The 19,713-nt window shown below is 34.1% G+C and overlaps 2 protein-coding genes across 2 annotated transcripts in view; both read left to right on the top strand.

The window, feature by feature from the left end:
- Positions 1–444: 444 nt before the first annotated feature.
- GALNTL6 (polypeptide N-acetylgalactosaminyltransferase like 6) overlaps positions 445–19,713 on the top strand; it is a 524,449-nt gene continuing 505,180 nt past the window's right edge. Inside the window, exons 1-2 of the mRNA XM_059699512.1 lie at positions 445–467; positions 588–754. Of these exons, the coding sequence (XP_059555495.1) occupies positions 445–467; positions 588–754 (190 nt within the window). The remainder of the gene's footprint in view (positions 468–587; positions 755–19,713) is intronic.
- LOC132234251 (U6 snRNA-associated Sm-like protein LSm3) lies at positions 7,266–7,595 on the top strand. The gene has a single exon (XM_059695293.1). It carries the CDS (start codon positions 7,278–7,280, stop codon positions 7,584–7,586), a length of 309 nt encoding a protein of 102 aa, XP_059551276.1. The 5' UTR covers positions 7,266–7,277; the 3' UTR covers positions 7,587–7,595.

The following is a 19,713-nucleotide window of genomic DNA, read 5'->3' as shown; positions in this document are numbered from 1 at the left end:
AGCAGTCAATAAGTATTAGTTATCACTACTAAAAAAAACCCTCAAAATTTACTCTTATTAATATTTTTTTTAAGTTCACAAGAACACATTTTAATGTAATTCTTGCCTGGTATTTGAAGATACAAAAAAGGATACATAATTATTTTATTATGAATGATTGCGAGCCCTGGCTTGTGTGGCTCAGTTGGTTGGGCATAATCCTATGTACTGAGGGGTTGCCAGTTTGATTACTGGTCAGGGCACATGCCCAAGTTGTGGGCTTGACCCCAGGTGGGGGTTGGGCAGAAGGCAACCACTTGATGTTTCACTCTCACACATCAGTTTTTTTCTCCATTCCTCTCCCTTCCTCTCTCTAAAAATCAATAAAATTTGTTAAAAAAAAAAAAAAGAATGAGTGAGAAAAGGAATTAATGGATTCCATGAATAAGCAGAGTAACTGTTAAGATGTGCAAGCTCTGGCTGGAAAAGTAAGTATTGACAAGGTCTAGTTTTTAAATCCTTCTGATAACGTAATATGTAAATAGCAATATGTAATATATTCTAGTTTTGCATTTGACCTAGCTTTTTTGTCCCTTTATTATCTCCAGTTGTAAGCACAAGCTGTACCTGGAAATACTGCCAAACACCAGCATCATTATCCCATTTCATAATGAAGGTTGGACTTCACTCCTGCGTACCATACACAGTATAATTAACCGAACCCCGGAGAGTCTGATAGCAGAAATCATTCTAGTAGACGACTTCAGTGACAGAGGTAAGAGACAGTTTCAATATTTTATCTGATTCTGTTATTCACCTCCTAGACAAACATGATAGGCTTAAAATAGGCAGAAGGTTGTTGTAATGTTTCTTTTTGATTCATTCTGAAAAGTGATTACGAAGTTTTGTCTATGTTGTGATTGCATAAAATGTTGGCCAAATGCAAAATAAACAGAATGAGAAATTATTGTTGTCATTTGGGGAAGTATAAAAAAATCTGCATGACATTCCTGTTGTAAATTAGACAGGTGTTAGCAAATGTCTCAAATTTTACTTTCAGCTTCAGGACAAACACTGCAAAATATGTCATGGTGAGTACTTATGAATAGTGAAATATTTCAGTAAAACTATAAAATCTGTTTCTGTTTCTGAAGATTATCTACTTCTATTATTTATAAGTATGATACATTCTCTGGGTTATGCTTATGTTACTTCATAAATACTAAAAATTATAGTGAGACACAAATATTTTCTTTGGCAATTCTAGCTATTTTGTCATGTCTGAAAAAATAATAAAACAAATCTGGCTTAACAGTGTATTAGCAAATTTGATGTAAGTTTTAATAATTTAGCATTCTGATAAACAATTGGTTTTATAAGACAGGGGGATAAAATATAGAAACTTTCCTGAGATTAGGTTTTAACAATTATATTTGGTCTAAATGAGGAAGTAGTTGATACTGCAGATAAAACAAATTTTATCTTTATCTTTCTTGCTGGTGTGAGTGAAGAGGAGGAAACCTTTTCTAATGATATTCATCTATTTGAGGGTATAATTTTCTACCTTATTGCATGAAAGGGCTCTGCTTAAAATGCTGTACAACTGTAAGAAAGAGTGATAGTAAAATAGTTTGATTGCATATTATTCTTATGCCTCACAAGAGAATACATCTTGATATCATATGGGTTAATTGAAGTTTTGAAATTTTATTTGGATCAAAAAACACCATTTTCTGTATAGTATCCAAAAATTATGTAAAAGTAAAACTGCTTAGTATGTTAGTTTTCAGGTTTCTTTAAGAGAGTTCTGGTCTTCAGTGATTCACTTCAGATACTGACTCAGGATCTGCCTAATATTAACATTGGTAGGACAAAAATAAAGTTGTCTAACATCATTCCATTAAAATAGTAAACTACCAACTTGGTGATTTACGCTGATTTTAAAGCAGGTTTTGCCTTGCCTTGCTTTGAAAGATGTGCATTCAATACTACCTAAGAGCATAACCCAGTATCTGAACTTGAAATTTATTATATAAAATTTTATTTATGTAACATTGATTTCTTTTTTATTCTAATTGAGGCTATTTATTTCAAAACAGTCATTCTTGTCTCAGACTAAAAATAGGCATTTAATGTGTGAAAGCTAAAACTTTGCTTTTCTATAAAGGAATGAATAAGGGAATAGATATCTCAGGCTGCACACACCAAACAACTGGTCTTTTGGGGTTGACTGGTACTCAGAGAAATCAGACGGTGTATCTGTGGAGAATTTTCTACATAATTAACTTTGTCTTACAGCAGAATTTTGACCTGGAGGTAACAGTAGGGAAACACTTGGTAATAGGAAATTGTGGTTTGTACAACATTTTTTCCTGAATATTTCTCAGAGGTATTTTTTTTTATTGAAAGTCTTTAAAGAGATAGAAAATAGTGGCATCTACCTTTGTCTTGACTTCAAATAACTGTCATCTTCTGTACAGTAGTAATTCTGATGGACTATCCTGCAGGTAATGTTACCTGGGAAGTGAGTTCCAGAAGATTTCAATGTAATTACTGTTAGTTAAGTAACAGAAAAAGGATTATTTGGGATACTTATGGTGATTCTGACTTCCTTATTGAACATTTAAAGGAATAATAATAATAATATTAATGCTTTGGTAAATCATAGATATTCTATTCCTATGAACTCTCAAGTTGAAAGCATTGCTTTATGATCATTAAATTTTCAAAAGGTTAAATTATTTGCATATTACATTTCATTATGTGAATGTATCAATATGTGTAAAAGTAAACTTTGCAAGAAATATTTTATGGAAGTACTTCTGTTATCTTTTAGAATACATTGTAATTCCAATGTTGCATGGATTAGGAGAGACTTTTCATCCAAATTTATATCTCAGATTACAAAATCTCAACTGATAAAATACTAGGATTTGGTAGACCTAAAAGATATCACCCTGCTTTTTGAATAATTTGAAATATAAAACATTAATAAACACAGGTTAGAATCTCATCACCAGTTATTATGACACCGGGTACATTAACTAACTTCTCTAAGTCTCAGACTTTTCTTTTATCAACATAGGGATAAGTAACTTTAGTTATGTAAATAGTTCCTCATGGCAAGGTTTTGATGGAGAGCAATCTTGGATGGTCGAGTGAACTATGCACTACAGAGGAGAATAGTTGCTCTCAATTACTGATTTCTACTCACCAAATACTTCCCTGCTACTATAAGATAGACATTCTCCATACTGAGGAGATCCTCTCAATTTATCAGATCTAGTCCACAATAATTTATCTATCTGTCTATCCATTCATCCACCTATCTACCTATTATCTCCAGATGCAACAGAAGCCAGAGGGCACATGAAGACAAATTTTGGTAATGTGCACCGTGTTGGAAAAATCAGAACTGCATTAACATTTTAAAAACCTCTAAACCTATAAATAACTTGGTGATTTACTACATATTTTAAAGAAAAATTAAATTCTAGACTTTCATCAAAAGGAGAATAAATAGAACCCACCAAAAATTATATGAGTGGTCTTACATGAGTGTTGATTAAAATTCCTTAAAGTTTATATTCAGTCTTAGGAGGAAACTATCTTACAGTATCCCTTTGTACAGGGCCTCTAAGACAGAATGTTCTTCTTCTTTTAATTTTAATATTACCTATAGCCAGGAAGTTAAAAGTTATTTTACTTTATATTGTAAAGTATGTTTATACTTTTTTGTGACAACTCAGAAATCATAAGCTTCTAATATATAAATGTTACATTTTATATTTATTTTTAGAAATATATTCCAATTCCAAGTCTGCATTATTAGAAGTTCAGTATGCATTCAATATCTTTGCACTATAGCTCTCCTGGTTATTCTGAAATATCCTTTGGCCAAGGGCAATACAATTTTGACAAGATTTATTCAGATATTGCTGCCTTATTGTTTATGTCCTCCAGGTCAATAGAGTAGCTATACATAAAAAAAAAAAACAAAACCAAAACAAAACACACACACATACACACACATACACACACACACATACACACACACACAAAATGAATAAAAGGAAAGTAAACGTATTATCCATATTAATAACATAAGGTTAATATCACTTGAAATTGCTAGTTCCAAAAATGTTAGCAACATAGTGATTGGAAAATTCTGGAGTAGTTGGTTTCATAACAATAGAGAAGGAAAATACTACAATAATTTATAATTACTGAATAATTATGAACATCGCAAAGTGATTTTTAAAAATCTACTTGAATAGGTTTGACCCAGTTATCAAAATGCTTTAAAAAAAGTGATGATCCCATCTAGTAGTCTCAGCTTAGATATTCTTCCTCGAGTTGGTAAACTGAATATGGTTTCAGCCTCAGGACGAAAGGCTACTGTCTATAACAACATGAAGGTGCATGCCTGCAGGTGAGTTTTCAACAATAGCGCTATGTTTTTGCTATCCGAAGCTTACCAAAGTGAGTGAATGTGATTATATTTTTTTTTAGTAAGCTCTCAGAAATACATTTAACAACTTAACTTGGGGCCTATAACAAGGCTTCGCGATGACTTTAAAGCAGGACTAATCCTGGGCTTATCTCCAAATTCCAGGCAACGTTAACAGCATCCACATGGAAAATGTTGAAGTGTGTGAAATAAGCTGGGGCTTAACCTCAGAGATAGGATATATTTGAACCTGACAATTCTCTGAACCCAGTTTGCTTAGATGAATGCAAGTTCAAATTGTGGATAGTGCAGGAGAGTTGCTGACACACTTTTCTAAATGCAAGCATGGAAGTGCTGCTGCACACTGGATGCACTCACACACATTCACACTCGGTCAGTCGCTATTGCCCCTGCTTGTTTCAAACGTCCTCATCGGGAAAGGTAGGGAGTTGAGTTTCATGAAGACCTGTTATGCTCCACGTACTATTGAGAGGGAAAATCATAGACTTTAAACTATCCTCCAGTCTAGCAAAGCCAGACACTAAAAATATCCAGTGTACTTTTCTGCAGATAGCATGACTAGTTGTTGCCCAAAGTATGGTCCCCAGGCCAGCAGCATTACATTGAAGTTTAGAAGAAATGCAGAATCTCACGCCCCATCCAGATAGATCAGAAGCTGCATTTTAATAGGATCTCTATGTAATTTTTATGCCAATCAGAGTTTCAAAATAATTTTCATGTGTTTCAAGTTGGGGTTTTATGATTCAGTGTGTAATATGGGTGTAACTGTGCATATTGTATTATAGATCTGTAAAGGAAAGGTTGAGATAGAATTTCATGTATTAGTTTGCATTTATTATTTCTTTGATAGAATTCAGCATTTTCACAAATTTGTAGACATTTGCTCTGCTTTCGCATGAACTCATTTGATAGCATTTTATGTTCAATCTCACTTTACTGCCATTATTTTCTCCTTTGCCATTTTTCCTTCTTTGTTATACAAATGCCTTTTAACATTTTATAGATATATTTTGCTTTGGAAAAATTCAATAATTTTTATGCCAGTGTTTATTAAAATTCATTTCATTTTCAAAACTGAGCTAAAGCTGTTAAAGTATGTATACATTTTTGGGGGACACCCTGTGTGTGTGTATTTGTGTGTGTTTGTGTGTGTGTGAAAGCACTTTCTTTAAAGATCCATATTACCATAAAAATCATAGAGTCTTCACATGGTTGAGTGTTGATACATTTTTTAAATAGTAAAAATCTTTTCAATCAATTTCCAAATGAACTGAGCCTTGAATTTCAGGTCCTATTTGACTCAAATATTCTGGTTATACATTAAGGAAAGTTTCAATAAGCAGACAAATCAGTTAGCATGAGTTTTACAGCTTTTGAGAGTTGGAAGATATCATCAGTGTGAGAAGGTTGTAAAACAGAAGAAGAATGGTAGTGCATTTTTATTTTATATGATGAAATACTAACACTAAAGTGCATATAAAGATTCTGAGATGACAGTCAACAAAAATGCTTTAGTGCTGGTATTCCATCAGATACTACACTAGACTATGAGACAAGCAATTTCTATGTCTCAGATTTATTGAGAGCAAGTCACTATAAATGAATCTTGGGATTGCTTAGATTTCATGTATTTTAAATTGTAAAAATGTTTTAATTTAAAATCAAAAGATAATCATAAATATTAATAGGAAGCATAAACTAAGAAACTACAACTGTGTACTTTTCTGTTTAGCAATTCATCATTTGCTAAAGAATTGAGAGAAAGCTGTTCCGTTTTTCTGATGATAAATGTGTATATCATGTTGCACAGCGGTCAAATGGATAGTTTTAATAAAATGGCTGTGTTTTACCAATTAGTTGAGCATTTGTGGTTAAAAGGGAATCTAAGACATAGAGTGGCACTGTTTCCAAGGGTCATAAATATGAATGTAAAAGAGTATGTGTTCGCAAGGTCACAGGGAAATGAACCTACCTCCCAGAGTAAGTTTGGGAAGTTACAAAACTAACTAATAAAAAGTATCCTTGCATTTATAAAATGTGAATAATTAGCCATCAGTGACAGAATATGTACTGAGTAGAATTGGTCTCAGAAGGCAAAGCATTTTCAGTTTTCTCCCTCTGGTTTTAAATTAAAAATGTAATCTCACGTGTTGTAGATGTCTACATAAAAGAATTTATCTGGGAATAATCTTGAGAGTTATGTATCCTTGATGAGCTTTCCCTTTGCATGAATGTTTGGAATAGCATTTTGTTATATCTGTTTCTCCCTATAGAGCTAATGTGTATAATCTCTCATTTTCAAGAGTGTTACTGCGGGTTACACACACACACACTTGCAATTCTCATCATTAATACTGGAATGCTTTATTCATTCTAGTAGAAACCTATTTTGAATAAGTACCTATTTTAAAGATCAGAATAAATGATCTTGAGATACTTTAAAGGTATATGTATTCCTTTTTTTTTTAATCCTCACATGAGGATATATTTCCATTGATTTTTAGAGAGAGTGGGAGAGGGAAAGACAGAGAGAAACAGGTATGAGAGAAACACATTCATTGGTTGCCTCCTGCAAGCTCCCTGACTGAGGCCCAGGCCAGGGAGGAGCCTGCAACCGAGGTATGTGCCAAACTGGCTAGGGTAAGGTATATGTATTCTTAATAGATTGTTTTATAAATTAGCCTACATAACACTGGCACTGGTAGGTTCAGAACATTGCTAATGATTGTTATGGGAATTATAGTTTTCTGTCTTCTAAAGAAAGCAATAGTATATCTACATTTGATGAAATTAAGATTCAGTAAGATTGGGGCGCAGGGTTTGAAACATGGCGGACGACGTGGACCAGCAACAAACTACCAACACTGTAGAAGAGCCCCTGGATCTTATCAGGCTCAGCCTGGATGAACGAATTTATGTGAAAATGAGAAATGACAGAGAGCTTAGAGGTAGATTACATGCTTATGATCAACATTTAAATATGATATTGGGAGATGTGGAAGAAACTGTGACTACTATAGAAATTGATGAAGAAACATATGAAGAGATATATAAATCAACAAAACGGAATATTCCAATGCTTTTTGTCCGGGGAGATGGTGTTGTCCTAGTTGCCCCTCCATTGAGAGTTGGTTGAAACAAAGAATATATCCTGTGTGGAAATTAGGAGACTTTATATGATTGCGTCTTTAAAGGTAGAAGATATTCAAAAGAGAAACCTGTGTAAATTTTGATATTAAGAAATGACTAAGGATTCTTCTGCTCCTGAAATGAGTTTATTTGCACATAACTCACAAATTCTAAAGCTAAATGGCATTTTTATTTTTCTCCAACCCTTCCAATAAATGTGATCACAAAAACAGCCCTCTTTTTTAGGAGTTGATTTGCTCCATTGTTTTTTCCAGATAATTTAAATTAAATTTGATGTTTTCTTTTCTTTAAAAAAAAAAGATTCAGTAAGATTTATCTTGAATTTACAAAGATACATTTGTTGCAACTTCAATGCAAATAGACAATTTTATGAAGTTAGATATAAAAAGAACTATTTTAAACTGTTCTAAGGTAAACTATGAGTTTGTAGTTTGAGAGAATGAAGTCTCCAGAATTTATCTGGGAATAATCTTGAGAGTTTTGTATCCTTGATGAGCTTTCCCTTTGCATGAATGGTTTCTAAGCTAATTTTGAACTCAAAAGTAAGATTTTGGAAAATATGTAATAGAATGAAGAGGCAAAACCTAAGTTCCATAATCTAGGTTGAATGCATGTTAGATACTACATATAATATTAGACCAAAGTTCACATTTGAAAAATTTTGTTATTTCTTTTGCTTTATCATGTAAAAATGTTTTGTGTACTTAAGGGAATGAAGTTAACACATTGAAACATACCATTCCTTTATTGTGAGTTGTCTTTTTAAAATGCCCATATAAAGTAGTCTATTTGGGGGTTATAAATATTTATATTTGCTCTTTGAGTTATTATTAAAGTTTTTTCCAATAACTTTATTTTGAAGAGATGGTGAATCTCATCTTACTGTCAGTTATCTGACTAGTATATTACTCTTTTTGCAATTCTTTTCTCTGCTTCAGTATTAGTTTGAAGCATGTGAGATTATCATTTTTGTACATTAAATGACTGACAATATATGCTAGTTTCATATATCCTTCCTTCATAACAAGCATCATTAAACGTATTTATGTTTGGTTAGAACAATGACTTAGGGCTAATGTTTTAAATTAGTCCTTTTAAAGATTTAGCAGGCCCTAGCTGTTTTGGCTCAGTGGATAGAGTGTTGGCCTGTGGACTGAAGAGTCCCAGGTTTGATTCTAATCAAGAGCACATGCCCAGGTTGCAGGCTCGATCCCCAGTGAGGGGCATGCAGGAGGCAGCCAATCAATGATTATCTCTCATTATTGATGTTTCTATCTCTTCCTCCCTTTCTCTCTGAAATCAATAAAAATATATTTTAAAAAAGATTTAGTAGGGAAGCTCTCTCATCAGGCGGTAGACCAGCTGACCTGGCTTTCCAGTTGCTATTTCTGAAGGAAACTTTCAGGTGGTTGACTTAATAGGGATTTGACATAGAAGGGGCTGATTCTTTTCAAAGAAAAACTGTTACAGTTCACCACCACCACAAAGGCATGACTTTCTCAAGAAAAAGAAATTGTGCAATTTATTTTATGGCAGATTAAATTCCATTTCGTTTCCTTGCAGACAGCTGTTTTGAGTAGGGTGTCACTTGTATGAAACCGTTTTATGGATGTTGGGCTTCAGATCTCGGGCAGGCATAGCTTTCAGAGATAAAATAAAAGGTTTATGATTATTCCTTTTGTCAGCAAACCTCAGCTGGTGAGCATTAATAATATAGTGTTCAGTATTTCAAGCAGCTCTTTTTGATGTCTAAATATCCATCTGATCTTGATTTTCAAAAAATGATTGCATTGACACAATGCAAAAACACACAAATATTTCCTCCTTTATCCTGAATTATAACACTTAGAAAATTAACAATCTCTCATCAGTCAAGATTTTTGATAAGCTGTTTTCAACATTAAGTGTTTTCATGTTAATGAGACATATTTTAATGAAATTATTCTATTAAGAATGAACAAGTTTACATCCACTGAATAACAATTCCCCAGTAGAATGATGATATCTTTGAGATGAAGGAATTTGTAGGTGACATGGTACATCTGTAACCTTTTATAGATTAGTAAATGGAGACTCAGAAAGGTAACACACTAGGACAATTTTACATGCTTAGATATATGGTAGATTAAAATGTACCGTTTTTATCCTGAGGTATGTCTAATTCTGAGAAACTGGAACCATTCTGATAACTATCTTGAATGTAATAAAACTGTACTATAAATATGTAGACACTCTAATAATGGAATCTAACTTATTATCCACTTTTTGCCTTGGGATCAGGGTTGTAATAGAAACTATCATTTCACTTTGTACACACAAGTCTTGGAGTGGAGGATGCGTGAGAATTATAATGACCTGAACACACAAATTCCAGTATCTATAAGGACCTGCCAGGACTGCAGGGGGCCAATCCTCCTAGAGAAAACAGTGTTTCTAACATCCTGAAAGGCTCACAAAGCAATAAAATGGGTTCTAAAACACAGTTAAGTGTGTTTTATGTAGCTTTTTATGGGCTGATGTAGAGTAGAATTTATTGAGATAAGTGAATGGATTTTAGGCTAGCCCTGTGCAGGTCATCTGATTCTGTCCTTATTCTAGATGTATCATTCCAGAGTTAGGCAGCCTAACAAGGCTGCTTCATTTCACCGAAGCCAAGGCATTTTATAGAGTGCCCAGGGCCACTCTGGTGCAAAATGTCCCCAGAAGATGGGAGTAATTCTGGAACAGAGAGAAGCTGGACTAGGAATAAAGGGCTGAGTGACTGACCAAGCATCCAGCATTGGGTTGGATACTAATTAGATACACATCCTTTATTTTTTTATTTTTTCCCGCCTTTTCTCCTAAACCCCTGATAAAGAATTCTATATGGAATATATATTTACAAACTGCTTGGAAGTCTAAACCATTGCAACATGCTCCGAGAAATTGCAAGATTTATTTTAACCATACGTAATTTTCATGACACAGTGGTAGAGATAACTTTCCCAAACTGGATTCAGATAAATAGTGTCTATATATACAGAAAGGCAAATTTCAGCTTGCAAAGTTTAATGCACTTGTTTTGATCTTAGGAAAAATTTTAAAGTAAATTACATTAATGTTTTCTAAGTAATAAAAGCATTAAATGCTATGATTCAGCACAGGTTTGTTAAATTTTAATAAAACTATCATACAGAGACTTGCAAGCTCTGATTCCCTTGGAACTGGGGGGCTTCCTATCTCAGCAAGAGTGGCCTTGATGTATTGTCCCACAAGACCCAGTGTAACCAACTGGCCCTGGGATCCCTGGCCACTCCTATAAGCATCTGAGATTCCTCCAGATTGCATGGCACCAAGCAGCACATATGTGCACCTATGGACTAAACCACATTATCTATAATAATAAAAGTGTAATATGCTAATTAGACTAGATGGCCAAACGACCTTCTGGACGAACTTCCGGCGGACATTCTGGACAAAGCCGGGGCTGCTGTGAGGGCCGAGGTGGCAGCTCGGAGCTCCTTGCACAAATTTTGTGCATTGGGCCTCTAGTGTGATAATAATTCAGTGTTAGACCTCTCTGTTTCATTGCTTGCATCACTCCTTTTTCAGGGCATGATTTTATCATCATTCTTTCTCTGGCTTTTCATCGACTTCTTCATTCTCCTTGAACATTGGTGCTTCTCAGGGCTGCACTCACCACCCACAGCTCATGTTATTGTGTGCACTATCTTTGAGTGATCAGTTCCTCCTTTCTATACAATTAAACTCTCCTCTTGCTTCTGACCCAAACATTCAACAAACTACTGAACTTCTGGGCTTAAATGATGCCACAGATATTTCAAGCTTAATGGGCTGAAATTCTTCAATTTTAACTGCTCTTCCTCCTAATTTCACTGCAATTTTAAAAAAATACATTTTTATTGATTTCAGAGAGGAAGGGAGAGGAGGAGATAGAAACATCAATGATGAGAGAGAATCATCAGTAGGCTGTTTCCTGTATGCCCTCCACTGAGGACCAAGCATGCAACCTAGGCATGTGCCCTGACCAGGAATTGAACCATGACTTCCTGGTTCAGATCATAGATTGACACTCAACCACTGAGTCACACCGGCTGGGCTCACTTCCACTTTTGATAACATCCTCATTCATCCAAACTAGATACCTGAGAATTGGCCCCTGTTATTTCTCTTTCCTCACATCCCATACCCAGTTAATGAGCAGATCTTGCCAAATGTAGTTCCTTAGGACTTTCAAAGTCATCCCCTTTTGAAGCTCCATTCTACAGTGGATTCAAATAACTTAATTCACTCGTTTCTCTGCCCCAAGTTATGTTCCACAGAAACCCATCCCTTATTATCAAACTGATCTTCGTAACAAGCAAAATTGTCCAAATTACCTCTCTTGTCAAAACTTTCCTTTGGCTTTTGGAGGCCTAAACAAATCCGCATCCATAATGTGGCAAACAAAGTCCCTCAAGAGGCCCTTAATGAGCTCCCTAGCTCACCTTTCTCTATATTCTATCTTGCAATTTTTGTCATTACAAAACCAAGATGACAAGTTTTCCCTCAATGCACCATATATTTATCCATCCTGTGTATTTCAAATCCTGTTTTCTCGACCTGAAACATATCTCCACAATGCTTCTTTCTTTCTGTGCCCTTTATTCTAACTGATCTTTAACACCGTCTGTCTACTTTCCTTGAAACCCTCCTATGTCAGCTTACGCCACTTACTGATATAAGGCCTTGAAGAGCTTATCTTAAAACAAACAATAATAACAAAATTTCTTGACTCAGTTTCCCCAAGAGTAAAATGGGTATAACAACAGTACCCATCTCATAGGGTGTTTATAAGTATTAAAGTGAATATATGTAAAGTGCTTAGACAGGAGTTTACCTTTATTTCCCCATAAAAATTGATGGCTTCTACCTGTGGGATGATTTTCTGCTTACTTCCACAATACTCTGAGTCAATAGCACTGCAATTTCCACATCATTTGGATGTGAGGTTGTGTTTATCCCCACTACCTACTAATGAGCTCTTTGAATAAGAGGATCATCATATATGTTCTGATTCTGGGTCATAGTCATAAAATTATTGTGAGTTGAACCAATCTGTGTATTTATTCATTTACTTATCCTGGAAATAGAAATCATTCACTTCTTCAAAAGTAAGTGTACAAAGATAGGTTTAGCTGTTAGAGTTGGTTTCTTCAGTTCCCTTAATTAATTAGAGTGGATGAGAGAGTCCACAAGAGAGAGAACTTTGCCACTGCACAGTAATGACATATGTCAGAGATAATGGAAATTCCAGGAACAAACTATGCTTCTTTGCAACAATTATTTTCAAATGTTACTAGCTCGTGATCTATTAGGTTATCCCCATTTGAGAGAGGTTGTAAGTAATATAAGGTATGGTAATAATTATTCCAAGCATGTTATTTGATTTTTCCAGGAAAAGGGAATTTTAAGAAATAAGAATATTATAGAGTTAATTAAATTAGGGTCAGAACTTGTTCCAGATCAATGCCAGAAGGGTCTTATGTTAAATACAAAACAAATAGACCAAAACTCTTTGGTCTCTAAAAAGTTTTAATTCCAAGAGTGTGAATCAAAAAAAATACAGCATTTCTTTATTTCACACTGTCTCCATGGCAGGATGGCATGGGATAAGAAAAGAAATATTTCTCGGATATATTTGAGCCAATGTTACATACAAAGACTCAGAATTTTAAATAAAAATGTGCAGAGGCATATGTTTCCTGTATGATTAACCCTAATCAAAATGAAACTAAAATATACAATAAGAATGTTCAACTAGTCTGGCCTGTGTGGCTCAGTGTTTGAGTGTCAACCCAGAAACAAAGAGGTCGCTGGTTTGATTCCTGGTCAGGGCACATGCCTGGGTTGCAGATTCTATCTCCAGTATGGAGCATGCAGGAGGCAGCCAATCCATGATGTTCCTCTCTCATCAATGTTCCTATCTCTGTCCCTTCTTCTCTCTCTAAAAATCAATAAAAACATATTTCTTAAACAAAGAACGCACAACTAATGGACAGAGTAAAGATAAATTTACACACACACACACACACACACACACACACACACATCCTATATAATAAAAGGGTAATATGCAAACTGACCCTAACAGCAGAACAACTGGGAAGGACTGCTCAATATGACACACACTGACCACCAGGGGGCAGATGCTCAATGCAGGAGCTGCCCCGTGGTGGTCAGTGTGCTCCCACAGGGGGAGCTCTGCTCAGCCACAAGCCAGGCTGACAGCTGCCAGTACAGCGGTGGTGGTGGGAGCCTCTCCTGCCTCCTCAGCAGTGCTAAGGATGTCTGACTGCAGCTTAGGCCTGCTCCCTGCTGGCAAGTGGACATCCCCCGAGGGCCCCCGGGCTGCCAGAGGGATGTCTGACTGCCAGCTTGGGCCCATCCCCCAGGGAGCGGGCCTAAGCCAGCAGGTGGACATCCTCTGAGGGGTCCCAGACTGCAAGAGGGCATAGGCCTGGCTGAGGGACCCCCCCCCGTATGTGTGTGTATGTGTATGTGTGTGTGTGTGTGTATATATATATATATATATATATATATATATATATATATATATAAATATAAATCATATACATGAAAACAAAACAAAATTTTTCTCTTAAAACAATTTTTATTCAAATTAAAGTAGCATAACATATGTATGGCCTACATTAAACCACCCGCTCTAGGAGCGCAGATACAATTTCCTGTTTATGTCACTGCTGTATCCTTAATGCCTAGAATATAAAACAGTAGATTCTTAGTATTTACTAGATAAACTAATAAACCATAAATGAAAAATGTTCCCTCCATTTCTGAAATCAGAGAGCATAACTCCCTCAGCATCCACAATTACAAAGAATCTCAGCTTCAGTCCTTGTCTTACTCTTCTTTAGATTCATTTTTTTCTGAATAAACTTGTGAGTTCACATCCAAGCCCAATAGGGAAATCTTAAAACACACACACAAAACACCCACATCATGTATGTAGTGCATTCCTCTAAGTTTTATCTTTTAAGAAAGGACAAAGGTTCATGGAGCCCTATTAATTTGCTAACCTTGACAAAAATCAGAGACATTTTAAGAGCTGACCCACCATTAGACATGGGATGTAATTGAAGACAATTTCATCTTCCATTAAGAGCTCTTTATGTACAGACCCTGTCACAAAAGTAAGATAAGCCTTAGATCACTGTGAAAAAAGCAGCAATTCTTCTGCATTTATTTCAACTTGAAGCTGGCTTATGGAAGATTTCAAATAGATAATTTGACAACCTGTGTTTTGGTGACTGTTAAGGCTTATGGGAGATTTTCTATTGTTTTTTTTCTCCCCCAATTCTTATTACTAAAGATTATATTTTATATCCACATTACTCAAGGGTTAATAGAAACTACATTTAAATATAACTGCATATATGTATATCAAACTACATATATATTCAGCTTTCTTTTAAGTGTTTTTATATAGATCTGATCAACATATAAAACAGTCTATCAGTTGAGTTTGAATTTCAATAAAATTTCAAATGTAATTGATATCCTACTATTTTGGTAAATCTGGCAAATTTGTATGTAGATACAAAACTCCAAAAGCAGTTATAGCTATTTAAATTTATTAAATTTAATTGTGAAAAATTTTATTTGTAATTGTCATATTTACATAAATGACATATTTTGTATTAGACCTTTTATAAGGTATATAATACACTTTATCCTTTTCTTAGGATTAAAAGAAAATTATTAACACCTTGCCAGTTTCAGATACTAATTGATTGATTACTATGTGTACATGAATTGAAAACCCTCAATACTTGAAGGCTTCCACTATGGAATTAGAGTTAATTTCTGAAATTTAAGTTTTAAAATTAACACACTGTGCATTACAATAGCCAGGTGCAAAGCACCTTAAAGAGTCATGATGGTCCCAAACCCATAAGATCTGACTGCAACTGAACAGATTGATGTGCCATTTAAAGATAGATAGATAGATAGATAGATAGATAGATAGATAGATAGAGATAGATAGATAGATGATAGGTTGATGATAGGTAGATGATAGGTAGATATAGATATATGGGTATACTAGTATATATAAATACATATAGATATATATAGATAGAGATAGATGTAGAGATAGATGATAGGTAGATAGATAGATGATAGGTAGATATTGATATACGGATATACTAGTATACACACACACATATATAATATATATATATATATATATATATATATATATATATATATATATATATATATATATATATAGAGAGAGAGAGAGAGAGAGAGAGAGAGAGAGATTGATATAGATAGATAGATAGATAGATAGATAGATAGATAGACAGACAGACAGACAGACACACACACACACACATTTCACTGAGAGAGGAATAAAGGCAGGAAAGGGGAGTTCTGCTCAGATGGATATCTGATGTTTTGATCCTCCATTTGCTAAATGAGAAAGAGGCTTATTTTCTCCTCATCTTGGCCTTATTGTGGGATGAAAGGGCTGCTTATGAGGACGGGAGTACTTTCATTTCTGTGTGCTCACCCTTATTAATGGTTAAGTTGCACATTTGCTGAGCTCTCCTGACAAAATCGGGTTTCAGCCATTGTGCAGCTCAGTGCTAGCACTACACCTTAGTAAATCTACCCAATTATGCATTCCCCTCTAGGGCCGCTAGGTGGAAAAGTTTTCTGGAGGTGATATTGATAATGCACCAATAAGTCTTAAATACTTTGGTACATCCCAGTGCTACTTCTCTTCCCTATACTAGTAAACAGGTTCAGAACTAGTTTATAATGAGTATTAAAAGCTCTTATAGAAGAGCAAGGTTATTGTAAGTGCTGTTATTCTGAATATACTTTTCCAATCACCCTTAAGCTTGTTCTTATTTGCATTTCTGTATGTGATCTGTACTGGAAAAACTCTTTTAAACTATGTAAAAGAATGTTGGTCCCGTGTGTCATTAAGTATAACTTAATTTCATTCAGTTCTAGTTTCTTTTAAAACATCCCAATATTCTGACTCACAGTCAAGAAATTAGGGTAGGGATTGTGCCAAATCTTTTAAAATGACATATTAGTAATGCAGACATATGTTCCATTTTATACTTCTATAAAAACAAACAGCTTAATATCTCCTTGAATTAATAGTTTAGTTATAATGTATAATCCTTAAAGCATACATGCTTTCCTCTTAAGAAATTTAAATTAACCTCCTGTGACACAAATATGCATATGTTTCATTAATGTAGTTCAGAAAGTTAATGTAAATTGGCAAAACTCTGACCTTTTAACCATTTTTTTTTCAACACCATTAGTGTTCTACACAATGCTAAAAATTCTATCTTATTTTTTTTTCAGTATTAACAGGACATAAAATGATAGTCAAAATGTGTCTGAAGAATCCTTTTTTATTACAAAACTTAAAAAAAAATCAGCAAACTGTGTCATAAACACCAGAGGTATAATCTTTTCAGGAAGATCTGCACTGGTTTTGTGGTGCACCAATAAGTATTAAATACTTTGTCACCTCCAATTACTATTTCCCGTCCATATAATCAGGTTCAGAAATAGTTTACAATGAGTATTACAAAGCTCTTATAGAAGACCAGGGATATTTTAAGTGCTGTTATTCTGAATATACTTTTTCAGTCACCCTTTACCAAAAGAGTCACCTGGGTTATAAGCTATGTATTGTGATATAAAGTTCTAATATTGAACTTATGGTCCCTAAATAATTCCTTATTGAAATACTTGGTAGATCCAGAGTTCAACTATAAATCTAAGGAATTGATGCTAATGCTTGAATGCAGCAAAGTAGAATCAGAAAGAGACCTTGACTCAGCCTCTATTTTATCATCCTCAAAGGTAAATATTATAAGGCTAGGCTGCAGAGAGTATGGAAGATCATCTGCTTAGTTTGTAAATATATGGCAAAATATTAATGTTAATTAAATAACACCAATTGTATATCATATATATATGTGTGTGTGTGTATGTGTGTGTGTATATATATATATATATATATATATATATATATATATATATATATATATTTTATTCCCTCCCCCCACATTCAAAGGCTGTTAAATCATGTTGTTTACCCATATCTTCAGAAAAAAATCACTTCTGCTGTCGTGGTAAACAACCTGCTTCCCTATTTATAATGGTCTGGCCCTCTAGCAACTTCAGCGGGAAATTATAGCTAATTTGCCTACAAACATCAGGTGGTCATATTAATCTGGCCACTCAGTGTGTACATAAAATGAACAGGAAATTATTGAAATACCAGTGATTTGATAGAATTCAAATTAACAACCTTTGAAATAAATTATAAAGATTTTTTTGCTATTTCCCATCTTATATTAAAATAAATCAAAACTAATTTATAGTAGCTAGTCAAGAAGTTTTTCTTTTATCATTGGCTTCTAATGCTTTTTAATATGAATTATGAATTTTATAACGTACAAAGTGAAGAAAGTATACAATATACACATTGATTTATTAAGTCTATGTATGATCAGCCAGATTTTTAGAAACTGTATCTCTGAGAGACTGTTCACTATGAGCCAGATGAAATTAATGTCTGTCTTTTATTAACGTAATTATAATTACAAAAGGTTTTTTAAAATATATTTTATGTTTTCCTTTTTGATGATTTTTACCTGAACCTTTTTCAATATTCAACTCTAGAATATTATTATAGTGGAATTTTACTTTTATTTTATATATTCGTTTTTTTAGTGTGCAAAGATACACACTTAACTTTAGCAAAAAATAAAAACATGGACACTCTAATATGCAGCAATTAACATAAGTAATCTATTTTAATGAGATTTCAGAACAAAGAAAAGCTATTTCCTTCAAGTTTTAAAAGTGTAATTGGAATCTCTAAATCCCATATAATTTACCATGAAAGAGAAGTGATATTCTAAATATGGGCACATTCCAATTTTTCATATTGTTTTTTAAATCTTGTTTTTCATAATGAGGACATTTAGAACATCTTATTCTAAAGTAATTTCAGTTTCTTTGTTCATTTTTGACTTGTCAAATTGTTTATCTCCTTTCTTTTTTGCTATAGAATGCTAATGAGAATAATTTGTGTTTGTGTGAAAATAAGTTTATTTTTGTACAAATTAAATAATCCAGCAGATCTGAATATTATTTTAACAGTTTGTGTCCTGTCATGAATTGAGCTGTAGATTTCACTTAACTGACCTCTGTTAGGCAAACTTAATGAATTCACACAATTTGCTTAAGGTATTGTAATGTAAATAGTAATATAAAGGGAAGTTGAATTCAGGCATACCTCAGAGATACTTCCAGACCAATGCAGTAAAGCAAATATTGCAGCAAATCAAGTCACATAATTTTTTTTTGGTTTCTCAGTGCATGTAAAAGTTATGCTTACACTATAGTGTACTCTAGAAGTGTGCAATAACATTATATTTTTTAAAAAACAATGCACCTACCTTTATTTTTAAAAGATTTTATTAAAAAAAGAGCCTTCAGGGAGTCGTATGTAATAGGGTCTTGCCTCAGAGTTGATGACTGCTGATTGACTAGAGTGGTGGTTGCTGAAAGCTGGAATGGCTGTTGCAATTTTTGTAAAATACAAGGAAGTTTGCCTTATCTATTGACTCTTCATTTGAAAAACATTTTCTCTGTAACATGTGATGCTGCTTGATAGTACTTCACTCACAGTAGAATTTCTTTCAAAATTGGAGTCAATCCTCTCAAATCCTGCCACTGCTTTATCAACTAAGTAGATGTAATATTGTAAATCCTTGGTTGTCATGTCAACAAATTTCACCAGGAGTGAATTCCATCTCAAGAAACCACTTTCTTTGCTCATCCATAAGAAGCAACGCCTCACCTGTTCAAGTTTGATCATAGGATTCTGTCAGATCTTTCAGCTCTACTTCTAATTCTAGTCTCTTGCTGTTTCCATCACATCTGCAGTTACTTCCTCCACTGAAGTCTTGAACCCCTCAAAGTTATCCATGAAAGTTGGAATTAACGTCTCCCAAGCTCCTATTAATGTTGATATTTTGACCTCTTCCTATGAATCATGATTGTTT

This window comes from Myotis daubentonii, chromosome 5 (assembly GCF_963259705.1).
Source record: "Myotis daubentonii chromosome 5, mMyoDau2.1, whole genome shotgun sequence".
Classification (NCBI taxonomy): Eukaryota; Metazoa; Chordata; class Mammalia; order Chiroptera; family Vespertilionidae; genus Myotis; species Myotis daubentonii.
The sequence above is the reverse complement of the archived record's forward strand: the minus strand, read 5'-3'. Positions and strand labels throughout refer to the sequence as shown.